Raw genomic sequence first — 15441 nt, 5'->3', positions numbered from 1 at the left:
AGTAGTTTCTTAAACGGTGAATGGCAGCACTTGGTAAACTTCAGGAGGACATCACTAAACCATGACTTCTCCTTCGCTTTAACTTGCACTCGTATGTTACAACTCTGAAGAAAACGGGAATAGGTTATATATATTCATCTCTAAACTTAATGTGGAGTCTTGACACAAGCAAGGGAGTACTCCGCTTCATTTGCAGGTGATTGTTGAAACTATTAAATACTCTTTCTGCGAAATGTTGCAATCTGTTGTTATCTGATGTGGCCTCTGCCTGTGTCCACAGACCCCAGAAGTGGAGCAGCTGGGCAGGGTTGTGGAACTCGACAGCGATATGGCAGATATCACCCAGGAGCCTCCCCAGGAGCCCGCTGAAGGCAATAACATGATGGAAGAGCAGGAGGTAGTGCCTGCTTCGACTCACATTGCGTCAACCCTGGGTATTAACCCCCATGTCCTGCAGGTGAGTGTCTTGCAATTCCCCCTCTCCGAAAGCAAGGATTGTGCAATTACTCTCATTAACTTCTCCGTTTGCCTCCCCAAGTGTACTTATATACCAGTTTGTAATAAACAATACATCACACCTATAGCGTGATTAAAACTTACACGTTCTTACGTATTTCTGTGGTAAACCTTTATAGACATGAAAAGCTTAATGCAGAAATGAAAATCCTCTTAGGGCTAGAATTCAGATTTCCAGATTTCAAAATGTGGGCAGTAGGGAGGCAGGACTGCCATGGGCCCAGTTTGTGGTAAACAAGGTAACAGGATAGCTGGTCTTGAATTGGGTTTTGGTGGTGGTGGATTTATTTGTTTGGTGAAAGGATAGGGTTTCTATCTTAATTTGTAAGGAAAAAAGAGTCCTGAGGTTATTACTTAAGCTGAAAAACAAATACACAGAGCTAAGATCTAAGAAAACATGATTATTTTAGGACTTCACCCCCATCCTAACAAGGACTGTGACACTGATTTAACTAGGAGCTTGTATGAGTTTATCATCAACTGACAAGCTTGCTTTCAGTTCTGAACTGTGTGCCTTCAATGTTACTTGAAATATTTGCAGCATGAGTCTATTGTTTGGTCATGTGCAACATGTAGAAGTTATTTTGGGTGGGAAAGGAGCTGATTAGATAGCTGCTGCTGTGAGAGTGATTCTTAATGCAGGCTTGATTTCTCACCTTTTTAGATTATGAAAGCTTCCTTGCTTGCTGATGAAGATGACCTAGATTTGATCCTGGATCATTATCCTGGGAAGCAACCTGTAAAAACGGATACTTCTCAGGAGATCTGTTCTCCGAGGCTCCCTATTTCAAAATCACAAGGACAGAAAAGATACTCAGGTATCGTGAGAAACCACATATTGCGTGAAGAAAGAGTTTAATTCTAGTGTTAACAGGCAAAATCCTATCCCTGGCTGAGCATATGGCAAGACAGTTGTGTGCTGTGGTGGGTCAGCTTTGGCCAGCAGCCAGATACCCACTCTCACTCCTCCTCCTCAACGGGATGGGGCATAGAAAATGGGAGGAAAAAAGCTCATGGTTTGAGAAAAACGGGGAGATTGTTTTGCCTGTGACAGTTACTGGTGAGCAGGCTTGACTTGAGTAAAATTAATTTATTGCCAGTTAACTAGGTTTGAGTAGTGAGAAACAAAGACAGATGAAAACAACACTTTTCCTACTCCCTCGCCTTTCTCATGCTCGACTTCTCTCCTTCATTCCCAACTCCTCTACCCCTCCCCACCCCAGAGGGGATTGTGGCCAGTCCATAGCAGTTCCTCTCCTTTCCTCCTTGTTTTTTTTTCCTGGCTCCAGCATGAGCCCTCCAGCATGAGCCTGAGGGCTGCAAGGGGAATAGCTGCTCTGGTGCCACCTCCTTCTCTGATCTTGGTGCTGGCACTACTGTTTTCACTTTTTTTTTCCTGCCTGGGTGGCATTTTCTGCTGTGTAAGATCTCAGGTACCCCCAGCTTTGCAGATTGGTTCAGAGGTGTCATAAACTCCACCGATGGGCCGAGCTATGATGGTGGATCTGTTGTGGACACTAGTTGTGTCCGGCACAGTGCAGACCCTGGCCTCTTCTCTGAGACCACCCCCGCAGCCAAAACTGTACCATTTACACCCAGTACATCCCCTAACTGGGGATTTCAGCAGGGATAACATCTCTGACAGCAAGCGTGGGGTTGCTTCCTCTGAAGCACATGGGCAGACCTGAGACATTTCTGTGGGAACAGCTTCAGCCCTGTTTCTGTTAATAGCTGTTGGTGCCTGCTTTCTCTGTGAGATGCCACTGTTCTGATGGTCTCACTATGACAATGTCTGTTAAATCAGTGACTTCTTTGGAAATTCCAAATTTTGGAGTGTGTGTACTGTTCTTGGTATAATACCATGTGCTTTAGTTTGGATAACGCAAATCGGGGTTTGCAGTTCTCAGTACTGTAAATAACCCCGCTTAGCTATGTGTTATCATCACAAACCACGGCAAATGTTTTTGCTGGCTGCTCAAGAAGTACTGAAATACCTTTAAAGTATCAGAAAGGTACTGCTGAAAAGAGTACCTCGTTCACTTAAACCTTCCTCCTGCTTCTTCCCTCTAGTTGGTGGGCTGCTGCAATCCAAATTCGCTAATGTAATTTTCCAGCCACCAAGTGCTGCTCTGCAAGATTTCAAGGGACCAAGGACTTCGAGCAGTCCCCCTTCTGCTGCCCTTTGGTCGGCAACTTCTCCGTTAGCGTCTGCCTTCTCTGTACCTCCGTCAGTGCCTGAGGTGCAGATGAAAACAGTTGGTGTCCGCAGGCAGCAGGGGCTTGTGCCTCTGGAAAAGTCTGTCACCTATGGAAAAGGGAAGCTACTGATGGATATGGCACTCTTCATGGGGCGCTCGTTTCGTGTTGGTTGGGGACCCAACTGGACACTTGTCAATTGTGGAGATCAGTTAAGTGGATCAAGTGAAATGGAAGATCCTCAATGTGAGTCTGTGGAATACGGATTCCTGCCAACTCCTGTTGCTCCAAAATCGTGAGTAGTGGTTTCCTTCAGGATGGTTCTGACGTACTCTCTCTTCGTATTTGTCGTGGTTTTACCCCAGCTGGCAGCTGAGCACCATGCAGCTGCTCGTTCACTCCCCCCCCATCGGGATGGGGGAGAGAATTGGAAGAGTTAGAGTGAGAAAACTCGTGGGTTGAGATAAAGACAGTTTAATAGGTAAAGCAAAAGCCGCGCGCACCAGCAAAGCAAAGCAAGGAATTCATTCACCACTTCCTGTGGGCAGGCAGGTGTTCAGCCATCTCCAGGAAAGCAGGGCTCTATCACGCGTAACGGTTACTTGGGAAGACAAACGCCATTGCTCTGAATGCCGCCGCCCCCCCCCCCCCCCCCTCCCCCCAAGCTCCTTATAAACTGAGCATGATGTCATATAGTATGGAATATCCCTTTGGTCAGTTTGGGTCACCTGTCCTGTCTGTGTCTCCTCCCAACTTCTTGTCCACCCCCAGCCATCCCGCTGGCAGGGCAGCGCAAGAAGCAGAAAAAGCCTTGGCCCCGTGTAAACACTGCTCAACAATAAGTCCATAGAACAAAAACATCTCTATATTATCAATGCCGTCTCCAGCACAAATCCGAAACATATCCCCACACTAGCTACTATGAAGAAAAATCAATCCTCTCAGCTGAAACCAGGACAGTATTTGAAAGAATCTTGATTGTAGGTCGATACCTTTTGAAATTCAGCTTAATACTCCTCCTGATATGCAGAAATGGTGCAAGATCGTGTTAGTCATTGAGACTTCCTTCAGGGTGCTATTTTACAAAAATCTGTATCTCAAAGAACTGGAATATCCTAGTAAGAGTAGTTATTTTTTTAACAATTAAGTAGCACTGTCATCCAGCAAAAAGGTTAAAGAGAAAGTTCAGAATTGTTGTCCAGGAAGCTTCTAATCTGCTGTTGAATCCCCCTGAGGAAATCTGCCTGCACTACCTAAGATATTTCTTGTTTAGCTTTGGAATTCAGATGCCTTAGACTTCTGCTTGTATCTAAAGCTGTATACAGACCTTTCCTGGACTGTGTAACTTGACTGGAATATAGCTGGATGTTCTACCCTTTAAGTCTTCCATGCCAACCATTGTTTGGTTGATGTTCTCCAGTGTATCTGATTGAGATAACGAGGTGCTCACACAGAACACACTGGGGTATGGTAAGGCATGCTAATGGCCTTTTGGGAGCTGGAAGCACCCAGTTTGGTGACATTTATTTGCCAAAGTCTGGTTCTGAATCCCAAACTGTGTAATGAGGTTCTTTGAACCTACCTGTTGACTTTGGATCATATGTCTTACTGTCTTTATGTTAAAATCAGGACAAGCTGCATGATGCAGCTGCTCCGTGATGGGCGCAGTTCACTTCCACAGGGAATGATTCAGAACATTGCTACCTGTTTTTATCATCTTTTTCCCTCCAGACTCTCAGAATCCTCATTCAAGGTTCACGTGGAGAAGCTGAGCTTAGAACAACGGAAGATGGACAAAGACAAACAGCTGTACCTCATCCCTCTAGAGATAAAGCTGAAACACAGCACTGTCCATATGGATGAGCACTGTCCTCTTCTAGCGCCCAACCCAGGAGTTTCTGCTATTCACGACTACGCTGACTGGGTTAGGAACGCATCTGAGGATCCCGCTGTGGCAGAAAGTGAGTATGGAATAATTCTTTTCACAATGGCGATAGTGAATCTGGAAAACGGTCCAGTTCAGATTAATTTCAGGTTGCATCAGAGCAGTGAAATATGAATAAAGCAGAAAAATTGACTGTGCTTGCTTTCTGAAAGCATAAACATGGTTTGATTGCATTTGGGGAGCTAGCTGACTTCCTGCATCAGCTCGTAACAGTGGGATATCCTTTAAGATACACTACGAGGTTATTCTTATAATCTAACATGAGCCTTCTCTAAATATCCTTCTGTATGTTTTTACTCCTGATGATGGAATAACTCTGTCCTGACAGCTGTTGTGAAGCACTGGTGCTTGACATGGACTTTATGCGAAGCGATTTGGGGGAACCTGAAAGAGTTAGAGGCCAGCTTGGAGGAACCCAGTGAGTACATCCTAGCCCTGGAGCGCAGGAAAGCCTTCTCTCGCTGGCTGTCGGAGACCGCTGCAGAACGAATTGAGGAGGAAGTCTCTCTGTCCCGACATGGTAATCACGTAGAGGCTGTCTTCAGCTGCCTCACTGGGAAGAGAATTGGTGAAGCTTGCAGGCTGGCACAGCAGTCGGGTAAGATGCTTAAATCTCTCAGCTTTTTGCGGGGAGGAGTAAGGGAGACACAGAAAGAGAATTTAAACTGAGAGCTGATAGTGAGTAACTGCCTGCTCTGAGTTGGGAGTTTCCCCACGTCAGCAGTGATCGAGGTGGGCGCCTGCTGGTTTACTTGCTGCTTGAGTTCCTGCCCATACTTACACTGGCTTAACTTCTCAGCTCTCCTGGAGTTAAGAGGTGATGCTGTATTGCATTTGGAACTGTTTTGTTTTGCATACTGTCTCCTTTGAAAGGTTTTTTTAATTAGTTATTTTTAATTGAGCTTCTGTTAAGCACTTTACATTCATTTTCAAAATGAGTATTTTCAGAGCCTAATGGCTAGTTTCATCTTGATCTTTTATGTCAGCTCAAATCTTAAAACTTTTCTATTTGTTTGTCTCCTTTGGGGGGAGTCTGTCCGTCCCATTCCTTTGTCTTCTCCCCCGAGCCCCTATTCTGGTATGTATTTATGGAGCGGTTTATTTCATAAGAAATTGTGCACAAAACCCACCCAAGTGCTCTGCTGTAGGCTCACGAAAGCGCCCCGCAACTCGGAAGCAGGTAGCTGTGGCCCTGGTAGGCAGGGGGATTCGCCTGATGTGGTGGTGTCTCCCGTTGCAGGTGACCACAGGCTTGCTCTGCTCCTCTCCCAGCTGGCAGGTAGCCAGCCCGTGCGGGACCTCCTCACCATGCAGCTGGTGGACTGGCACAGGTTGCAGGCAGACTGCTTCATCCAGGAAGAGAGACTGCGGATCTTTGCCCTGCTTGCAGGAAAGCCTGTAAGTTGTTTTGTCATCGTACTTGACAGTTTAGGGGTTGACCTGCTGGGAAGCAGCTCTGCAGAGAAGGATGATGAGGGGACAGGAGCATCTCTCGTACAAGGAAGGACTGAGAGAGCTGGGTCTGTTTACTCTTTAGCCTGGAGAAGACTGAGAGGGGATCTGATCAACAACCCACCAATATCTAAAGGGTGGGTGTCAAGAGGAAGGGGCCAGACTCTTCTCAGTGGTGCCCAGCGACAGGACAAGGGGCAACGGGCACAAACTGGACCACAGGAAGTTCCACCTGACCGTGAGGAAAAACTTCTTCCCTCTGCGGGTGACCGAGCCCTGGGACAGGCTGCCCAGAGAGGTTGTGGAGTCTCCTTCTCTGGAGAGATTCCAAACCCGCCTGGACGCCATCCTGTGCGACCTGCTCTGGGTGATCCTGCTCTGGCAGGGGGTTGGACTAGATGATCTCCAGAGGTCCCTGCCAGCCCCCACCAGTCCGTGGTTCTGTGACAGCAGTAGGTTTCAGCTGTAACACTCAACCACACCATGTGGTATGCAGCAGGAAAGGAGTACAACGTATTGACCTGTTGGGTTTTTTACTAATGCAACCTCACGCTGTTGCATGCCTGGTGTGTACCGACCATTGTGTGATAAGTTTGACTTAACTTCATAATGTTATTCTCTAGGTGTGGCAGTTATCAGAGAGAATAAGTATCAATGTGTGCTCCCTGCTGGACTGGAAGCGTTGCATGGCTGTCCACCTCTGGTACCTGCTTCCTCCAACATCTTCTATTTCCAAGGCGCTTGCCATGTACGAGTTGGCATTTCAGGTAGGTCAGTCACGCCTGGGTGAAGGGAAGTCTGTCTTGGTACCTTTGACTGTCCAACACTGCACTGAGAATTCTGTGAGCTGTCAAGTATTGCTGCGGAGGTGCTGAGTGTGGAATTGCATATGGGTTCGTTATTTCAGTTGTCCCAACATCGGGTTCCTTCACCAGCTTTAATGATGAGGTTTTGCAGCAGTTTGCTCAGATAGGAGCGAACTTCTCCCTCTGGAATGGGAATAGAGCACTGGGGTGGAACTTGTTGGTAATTCTAGTAGCTTGAGAAGCTTTGGACCTGCTCTTTAGGGTGTCCTGGTAGTGACTTATTTGAAGCCTATCTCCCACTGATAAAGTGTTTCCAGGCGATTGACGTAATCAGGAAGATAGGTAGTGGCCAGCAGCAGGAAAAAGGCTGTTTGAGCCAGGCAGCCAACCTGCTTTCCCAATGTGATGTTAATACTCAACTGCCTGACTTCTAAAATAGTCTTTGCCAAACCGTGTGCCCTGTTAACACTCGCTGTTTCCACAGCAAACGTGGAAGCTGTCCTACAGGCAGTGCGTGGCTGCATGCATTATGCAAAGCCTTGTCTGTGGCTGCAGAGCTCTCAGCCTTTGTGTACAGAAAGACCAAGGGGTCCATTGAGAAAAGTGTTTAATCGTTTAACTAAAGATGGTTTCGCCCTTGGTCCGTAGGCCTGAGCCTGAGCACAGCGTCACATCTAGTAACTTCTGACTGATGTGTGCTTAACGCTGCAGGAACTTCTAGTGTTAGCTTTGTAGTACGTCACTGTCACATGTTCATCGCTTCAGAACGCTAAGCTTTGGTTTTATCATAGATTGAACTTCAGGTAATGCTACTAGGTTAGAACGTGGGGGTGGTCTCACTGCAACTCGATGGTGTGGAGGAAAAGTAGATACAGCTCGTTTCCAGAACTTCATGTCAGAGGGCTGATAACTGGAAAACCAGCAGGACATGAAATGCTCCTCTGAACCCAGAGCTGGTGTTTTCACCAGCAGTGAACGTGTCAGGAGGATTTTGGTGACCTGGGTTGGTTAAATGGTATGAAAGACAGCACTTCTGCAGTTCAGTGCCCTGTAAAATCGGTCTTGTCAACTCGGTGCGTTCAGTGCCGCTCGCTTGGCTGTGCAAGCTTGGTGGAGGGAGAGGTGGCTCGCAGGGATGCGCCGTCTTTCATGCCATCGAGTCACGTGTGTTTTTCCAGCTATAAAAACATTGAGGAATACAGGCTGCATGTGTGTGAGAACAGACTGTACCCCACACACTGGCTTTTAAGAGCTCCGTGTGAGATGTGATTAAGCATTTTGGGGTTAGGTTTTTTCTTTTTAGTTGTGTTCACGTATAGGTGCTGTGTAAGTTTTAACTGCGGGTGCAGTAGGGTGTACCTTCTACTTTGAGGCAGAAAGCATGCTCGTGAGCCTGCTGAGCTGTGTGGAGTTTGGAGTGCAATTTTGTTCAGAGTGCTATCTTTAAACTTACTGTTAAAACTATTTCTTTAGAACACACCAGAGTGTGAAAAATATGCCTGCTGTCCTCTGCCTCCTTACCTAGAAGATTCTGGCTGTGTAATTGAAGAAGATGATAATGCAGGAAGACCTCTGAGAGATGTCTGTTTCCATTTGTTAAAGCTCTACAGTGACAGGTAAATGAGTAAATAGTTCAAGAACTATTTAGAAAAACCTTGATCAGTCAGTGACGTTGAATTCCCAAACCAGGGGTGTGAAATCAGCTTCAGTGTTTACTGAACCACTTACAGTAGTCAGAAATCTGCCTTGCATGCACACCCTTACAGGATGTGGTGAGGGTATAGATGATGAAAGTCAAGCTTTGGAACACAATTGTGGGGGTTTTTCTTATGCATTTTCTGTGTCTGAACAGTGCGGTAATCGTGCCTCACCATAGTTGTCTCTTTTGAAGGCATTGAGAATTCTGCAGGAGGAGCACGTACAAAAGAAAAGGTTGTGACAGTCTGGATGCAGACTCGAAAGAAGAGCAAAAGGATTTTAAGTTGCTCCTATCTTTTTCCTTTTTTTAAAAAAAAACAAACTAAAAACCCACCCCCATGTAAATCACATACATGGAATAATTGGAGTGGATGAAGGAACTAAGCAGCACTGATTTCTGATTTTGTTACATGGACACAATTAGCTGTTTATGTTGCAAATATCTTTCCCTGCAGGCACTATGATCTTGACCAGCTCCTTGATCCCAGGAGCGTAACATCTGACCCTCTGGACTACCGTCTCAGCTGGCACCTGTGGGAAGTGCTCAGAACCCTGAACTATACCCATCTATTCAAGCAGAGTCGAGGGGTGCTGAATACTAGCTACGCTGCCCAGCTCGAAAGCGAAGGGCTTTGGGAATGGGCCGTTTTTATACTGCTGCACGAGCCTGACACACAGTGAGTAAAAGACCTTTTTTGCCTTGAAAATAATGTGTTGTCTGTTTTGTAGACCTGCTATGGGTACCGGAATTATTGTGGCTTCTCTGCACAGCTGGAGAACTTCATGCACTTGTAAAAATTGTGAGCTGAGATGACAAAGTGCCATGAATAATTCTGCTTAGTTAAATGTCTTGTTAGGTGTTAAATAGCATTGTATTGTAATGACTGTAACTCATGAACTGTGCTACAGAACAGATCTCGTTAGTCACCGTGACAGCCTGGAGCTGGGTATCTGGGCGGTGGCTCAGCACGCTTACTGCGTTCCAGAATTTGTCCTGAAAACATTATTAATGCAAACCATTGTAACTTCCCGTTGGAACCGAACAGAAGCAAGGGTGTTTGTAAGGAGAGCTTGGGAATCACCCAAATGCATGTTTGGCTTCTGTTGTGAAGTACAGATTTAACAAAATATTGTCTTAAACTTGTAAATAATACCTCTTTTGTGGAAAGGCGTGTCTTGCTGTTCATGGGTACAGCTACCATTAATGCATTGCAATAGCATTTTTTTCCAGCCGATGACTTCAAAGAGAGCCTGTGTATTACTTTTAGGGGCCTGGATCATACTTAAATGTTGTGAGTTTAAAAAACATTTAAGTGGTACAAAACACTAGCAATGGCTTCTTTCTTAGTGGTTAACCTGCACTGAAGGAATTCAACTGATTTTAGAATTTTTCTAATATCCTGCGGTGAGACTGTTTAAGACCCAGCGAGGCTGGCTTTTGCCGTCTGTTATGCCAGTGCCTGTGCCATCGCCAAGAAGTATTAATGCAATTCTCTGCTGCCTCGTTCGGTCCTCGGCTCCTTGTATTGAAGCGTGCCTTGTGATGATGTGATATGAAGGATTGCTTGTTGGACTAACGCCTCGCCCTCTCTTCCCCCAGCATACGGGAGAAGGCAGTGCGTGAACTCTTAAATCGGCACTGCGTCCTCTCGGAGACACCGGAATCTTGGGCCAAGGAGACTTTTCTGACACGAAGGCTCTGCGTCCCCCCGGAGTGGATTCACGAAGCAAAGGCAGTTCGAGCAAGGATGGAGGGTGACAAGCATAAAGAAGCCCTCTTCTTGTTCAAGGCTGGGCACTGGAACGAGTGTCACAAGCTGGTTGTCAGGCACTTGGCCTCAGGTCAGTCTGCTTCCCTGACTTTTGTCATTCTGGCTTTTGAGCAGCACACAAACCCAGAGGGAACCGAAGTCATCGGGTGTTCAGTAATGTGAAGGAGTAGGGCTGTGTTTGTAGCAACAGGGTCAGTAGAGAGCGGCTGGCTGTTTCAAAACAGCACTCGCTTGATACCTGACATGATGGTTCTGCAAACACACGAGAAGGGTAGTGCTTAACCACCTGTGCATCCACCTTTTGTGCCAGAGGGAGCATTCCTGGAGCCCCAGTCCTGCAGGTGTCCCTGCTCTAGGAAATGGGGTAGCCTTAGACTTGCCTTTCTGTAGGTCATAAATCAAGTAAGTGTTTCAGGCCATGACTGGTAGCATCACAGAATTACAAAACTGACAGAGTACAGTCTGTTAATAGCTTTTTCTTTAACAGTGTTCCTGACTTGTGAGAAACACCTCTGCTCTGTTACTAACATGCTTGTTCTCTTCAGATGCTATTATTAACGAAAACTACAAGTACCTGAAAGGATTCCTGGAAGATCTTGCCCCTCCAGAGCGCAGTGCACTCATCCAGGACTGGGAGATGGCGGGGCTGGTGTACCTAGATTACATCCGTGTTATCGAGATGCTTGATAGGATTCAGCAGGTAACAAACTAAAACAATTGTGAGCTTTTTCCTACAGTTTGAAAGCTCACTTTTAGAATAGCCTTTTACTGTGTAGTGCTAATGTTAGTGTTTCCCTTTGGCAGGCACTAGCAAACAGAATATGGTGCATCTCTGAAAATACAGAGAGATTTGGTAGATACTGTCAAAATAAGACATGGGCTCTGCCCTGCAGACACGTTCTGTGGAGCATGACAGTGAGATAAGAAGGAATAAAATTCACAGTTAGAGAGGCTGTGGGTGACTCGGAGCGTGACTCGCTTGCTTGCTTTCAGCTGGATTGTTCCACCTACGAGCTGGAGCGGTTACATACCAAAGTGACGTCACTGTGCAACAGGATAGATCAGATCCAGTGCCACAACGCGAAGGACCGCCTGGCTCAGTCGGGTAAGATGACGTCAATATCTAGCAGCCCACTGGGAAAGCCAGTGTGCCGGCCGGTACTAGGCTGGGCTGGGCTGTGTCTGTGCCTCGGCACTGCTGAGAAGGAAGGCTGTGGTCGGCAGGCTGAGCCGCGTGTTGCTCCAGGAGTTACTGTACTTGGTCGCCATTTCAGGCAGTTCCTGTTGCCTGGTTGATGTGGCACCCAGTATCTGGCCTCTTGATTAGCTGTAAATTCTTGTCGATACTGAGTTTTACAGTGCCAAATAAAGCATGAGCATACTGCAGAAAACAGTCTGGGCTAAGGAATAAGGCCAAATTTTGATTACACTGGCAGAGGAAGTCTGTTTGGAGAGAGGAGATTCACTGCTGGAGCTGAAGTGGTTCCACCAACCCTTTGCTCCAGAATCTCCTGTTGAGTCCCAGTTCGAGTTCACCGTCCGCAGGGTGAGCTCGAGTGCTCTTGTGTGCTAGCTCCCGCTCCGGGGCACACAGAAACACTCCTCTTTTTTTCCCTCTTTCCAGATATGGCCAAGCGCATCGCTAACCTGCTGCGGGTGGTCCTCAGCCTGCAGCATGCCCCAGAGCCCATCTCTGACTCCACGCCTGACCTGCAGCGCGTCCCGCTTCGCCTGCTCGCTCCCCACATCGGACGGCTGCCTATGCCGGAGGACTATGCCTTGGAGGAGCTCCGCAGCCTCACCCAGTCTTACCTTCGGGAGCTGACAGTTGTGACTCATTGAGGAAGGATCCCTTCCACCGATGGACGGTTTTTACCGTTTGTTAACCCTTACCCCTCTTCTGAGGGCGAACCACCTCTCCAGCCACGCAGGTTTTTCCATAGAGGTGTAAAACAGCTTTAGTGTGTGGGCTAACGCAGGAATTTTTGTAACCTGGGGGAGGATTGAGACTGGTTGGACCTTGCTGGCTGGCACCCTCAACCACACCACGTTTTCCTAGAATCAATAAAGCGCCTCTTGCCGAACCTGTCTGCAGGTGAGATTGTACCTGTGGAGGGGGGCACGGTGTGGGCTTTGTCTCCTGGCAGATCCTTTTCACCCCTTTCATTGCAGTGCAGAGGATGGTGAAGCAAGTTCCGGGACAGTTTTCCATGGGGGAAAAAGCGGTTTTCCGCAGACTCCCGCTTTGCTGGGACTGCGCTTGGTAAACCAATGAACCTCTGGCACCCAAACTGACGGTGGACAAGCTTTAACTGGGGCTTTATGTTAGAAGTTTGCTCAGTGGGTGGGGGGGGAGAAGAAACTAAGTTCAGAAGTGTCTTTTCCTGCATTCTCTTGCTAGTTTGGAGACCTGCGAATGTGTTGTTTCTCTCATTTCTCCGTCCTCCATCTCCAAAAGCAAAACAAGCTCCTTCCCCGACTGGGGAGAAGGGAGGCGGCACCTCTGCGTGTGCCTTACGGCCAGCTCCACGCTGTGCAGGGCTCTGAGGACAGGCGTCACCCGGGGCCCACGCGCAGCCTGGCAAGGAGCTTCTCTTAATAGTTGCCGCATTCCAGGACTCTGGGCTTCTGACGCGAGGGGGCAAATTCTGCACTGACAGCAGAGCTGCCAGAAGAGGTTGGCTGCCCGAGGAGCAGAGCGGCCGGGCTGCCTCGTCACTGCCGGACGGCCGCCTGCGTAGGTAGGGGCACGCGCTGCCACACGCGTGAGTGCCTGGGCAGCCCCTCGACTGGTGCGCGCCGTGTTAGCTGCGTAGCTGACATCACGCGGAGCTGCCATCTGGCCTATGACCCTCCCGCGAGTGAGCAGCCGCCCGTGTCGGTGTGCTCTGGTGTGTACAGTCTTTACTCCTGCTGCGTTTAGAAACCGACTATTTTTGGAAGAAGAAAAGCTGTCTATTGCTCTGCCCTGACATCAGGGTTGCTGCAGCACTTCCTGCCACAGGCAGCCGCTGCTCGTGGTGTCCAGCGGTTCCTGGCTGCCCGGTGCTGCTTCGGAAGGTCTTTATGCATGAGAATTATGTAAAGGTTTTTATTAAAAAAAAAAAAAATTATAAATGATCTAGATTATTTTCCTGTCTTTTTGAAAACAATAAATAAAATGTTTATAGTATTCCTACTGTTTCCTTTGCTTTTTAAGTAAGATTTCAGTTTCCCATCTCCCTTGGGTTTTCCCCCGGGGTGGTTTGGGCTGGCTGGGGTGGTGGCACCACCACGACTGGAGTATGCAGGGCTGGTGCTGGGGAAGCCGGGTCTGTGGGATGCGAAGAGCAGCAGGAAGGGTGCTGGCAAACCAGCGGAAAAAGGAGCTCAGTGGGGAATGGGAGCGGGGAGCAGGTACTGGATGTCAACTGCAGCTGGTCTGTACTGGTGAGACTGGCCTGCAGCAGGTCAGAGGGAGGAAGATGCGCCTTGGGGTGAGGGCAGGGAGCATGGAGCGGGTGTCCCGGCTCTCTGAGCCTGGCAGGGTATGGCTGTAAGGGTGAGGGACCTGGCCTCGGTCACTGCTCGGCTGCTAACCCACGTGCGAGGTCATAGCGACCAGGGGAGGCTCCCTCGGAGCCCTGGAAGGATGCGAGAATGGTTGGAATAAAAAAAGTCACCCCGTCTTCAAGGATGGGGGGAGCTATGGGCTGGTGAGTCTCCCCTTGGTCCTTGGGGTGACAGAGCACGTCCTTTGGAAGGAGAGGGGGTGGTGGGGGCCGTATGGCCAGGGACGGTGCTGAGGGGGAGGTGGCCTCGGAAGGGCGATCTCTGGGAAGAGGGGAGGGATGGGACAGGTCACAGCTTCACGGCAGACTGAGGGAAGTCTGGCATGGAACAGGCTTCTTTCAGGCTGAAAACTCTGGGTGTGCTCAAAAAGAGGTTAAATAAGCCACAGATAAATATCCTCCTCGTCTGGGCACAAATCCAGACCTCTGCTCCCCAAGGTGGGGCGATGCCGGCTGCCCGGTGGTCACTTCTGGAGACGGGGCTGGGAGGGACCCGCACTCCAAGGCCAGCTCTCGGGCACGGATTCCTGTAAAAGCAGCGGCGGTTTGTGTCTCCTTGCCCACGCAGGGTGGCTGTGCTGCGGTGCCGGCATCGCCACACGTTAAATGTGACACCAGCTGTGCCGTGCCGCAGGGGAGCCAGGTCATGCCGGCTTCGCCTCCTTCCATTATTGTAATTGCATCTCTGCAAACCCAGCTGCTGCCTGGGGCGGAGGGGCAGCGTGGCCGGGATGCCGGGCTGAGGATGAATAATTCACTGCCTGGAAACAAAACCTTCGGCCTTAAAACCGATCAGTGCCCTGCTTGGCATCTGCTGCCGGGGAGCGGTGTGGGAAAGGTGCCGGGGGAGCGGGAGTCGGTGGCCTCCCTCATGGCTGGAGCTGGGCAGATGCTCCAGCACCCCCGTGGCAGGGACCTCCCTGTCACTTGCTGCTTTGCCTCCCCTTAACCTCCCGGGGTTTTGTTCTCTTCCCTTTTCTTCCTCTTCTTTTACCGAGACCAGAGAAGGGGATCTCCCTCGCTGTGCACGGCCGTCCCTCCACACCAGGGTCCGCAGCAGCCGCCCTCGGCTTTTCCCACCACCTGCTGCCATGGCCTCGGTGGGCATCAGTGCCCGATGTCTCCCTTTCAGCCCCGGGGTTTCCATTTCCAGCTTGTTCTGGGCCAGGACTGTGGGGAGCACCACCCCCCATCCCTGCAGCCCCCCCGGGCCACAGGCACCTCAAGACGGTGGTTTCCAGTGCACAAAGCTGCCAGCTGGGATTGAAGCTGCTGGCAGCTCCAGACAGGCAGAAGCTCCAGAACACGGCAAGGAGCGACCTCGTCCCTGCCTGCTCCAGCCCACTGCTTGGTCCTTGTCACCGTGGTCCTGGCCCCTGGAGCAGGCGGAGAAGGGGCTGCCCACCGGCATGGCTGGGAGGGTCTCGCAGGAGTGACGGTTCAGGGTGCCGGTGGGCAAAGCCTTCCCTGGGCTTGGGCAGCTGGTGGGCACCCAGTGGGCAGCC

At 49.4% G+C, this 15441-nt stretch overlaps 1 protein-coding gene across 2 annotated transcripts in view; it reads left to right on the top strand.

The window, feature by feature from the left end:
• Window positions 1-13557, top strand: part of NUP98 (nucleoporin 98 and 96 precursor) — a 39338-nt gene extending 25781 nt beyond the window's left edge. For both annotated transcript variants that reach the window (XM_075742707.1, XM_075742706.1), the window contains exons 21-33: window positions 281-457; window positions 1181-1334; window positions 2587-3007; window positions 4444-4673; window positions 4986-5255; window positions 5898-6055; window positions 6733-6876; window positions 8389-8531; window positions 9069-9290; window positions 10214-10455; window positions 10931-11085; window positions 11379-11490; window positions 12010-13557. In XM_075742707.1, the coding sequence (XP_075598822.1) occupies window positions 281-457; window positions 1181-1334; window positions 2587-3007; window positions 4444-4673; window positions 4986-5255; window positions 5898-6055; window positions 6733-6876; window positions 8389-8531; window positions 9069-9290; window positions 10214-10455; window positions 10931-11085; window positions 11379-11490; window positions 12010-12227 (2646 nt within the window). In that variant the 3' untranslated portion in view covers window positions 12228-13557. The remainder of the gene's footprint in view (window positions 1-280; window positions 458-1180; window positions 1335-2586; window positions 3008-4443; window positions 4674-4985; window positions 5256-5897; window positions 6056-6732; window positions 6877-8388; window positions 8532-9068; window positions 9291-10213; window positions 10456-10930; window positions 11086-11378; window positions 11491-12009) is intronic.
• Window positions 13558-15441: the final 1884 nt, after the last annotated feature.

Source organism: Balearica regulorum, chromosome 1, assembly GCF_011004875.1.
Source record: "Balearica regulorum gibbericeps isolate bBalReg1 chromosome 1, bBalReg1.pri, whole genome shotgun sequence".
Classification (NCBI taxonomy): domain Eukaryota; kingdom Metazoa; phylum Chordata; class Aves; order Gruiformes; family Gruidae; genus Balearica; species Balearica regulorum.
This window is presented reverse-complemented; position numbering and strand designations above follow the sequence as displayed.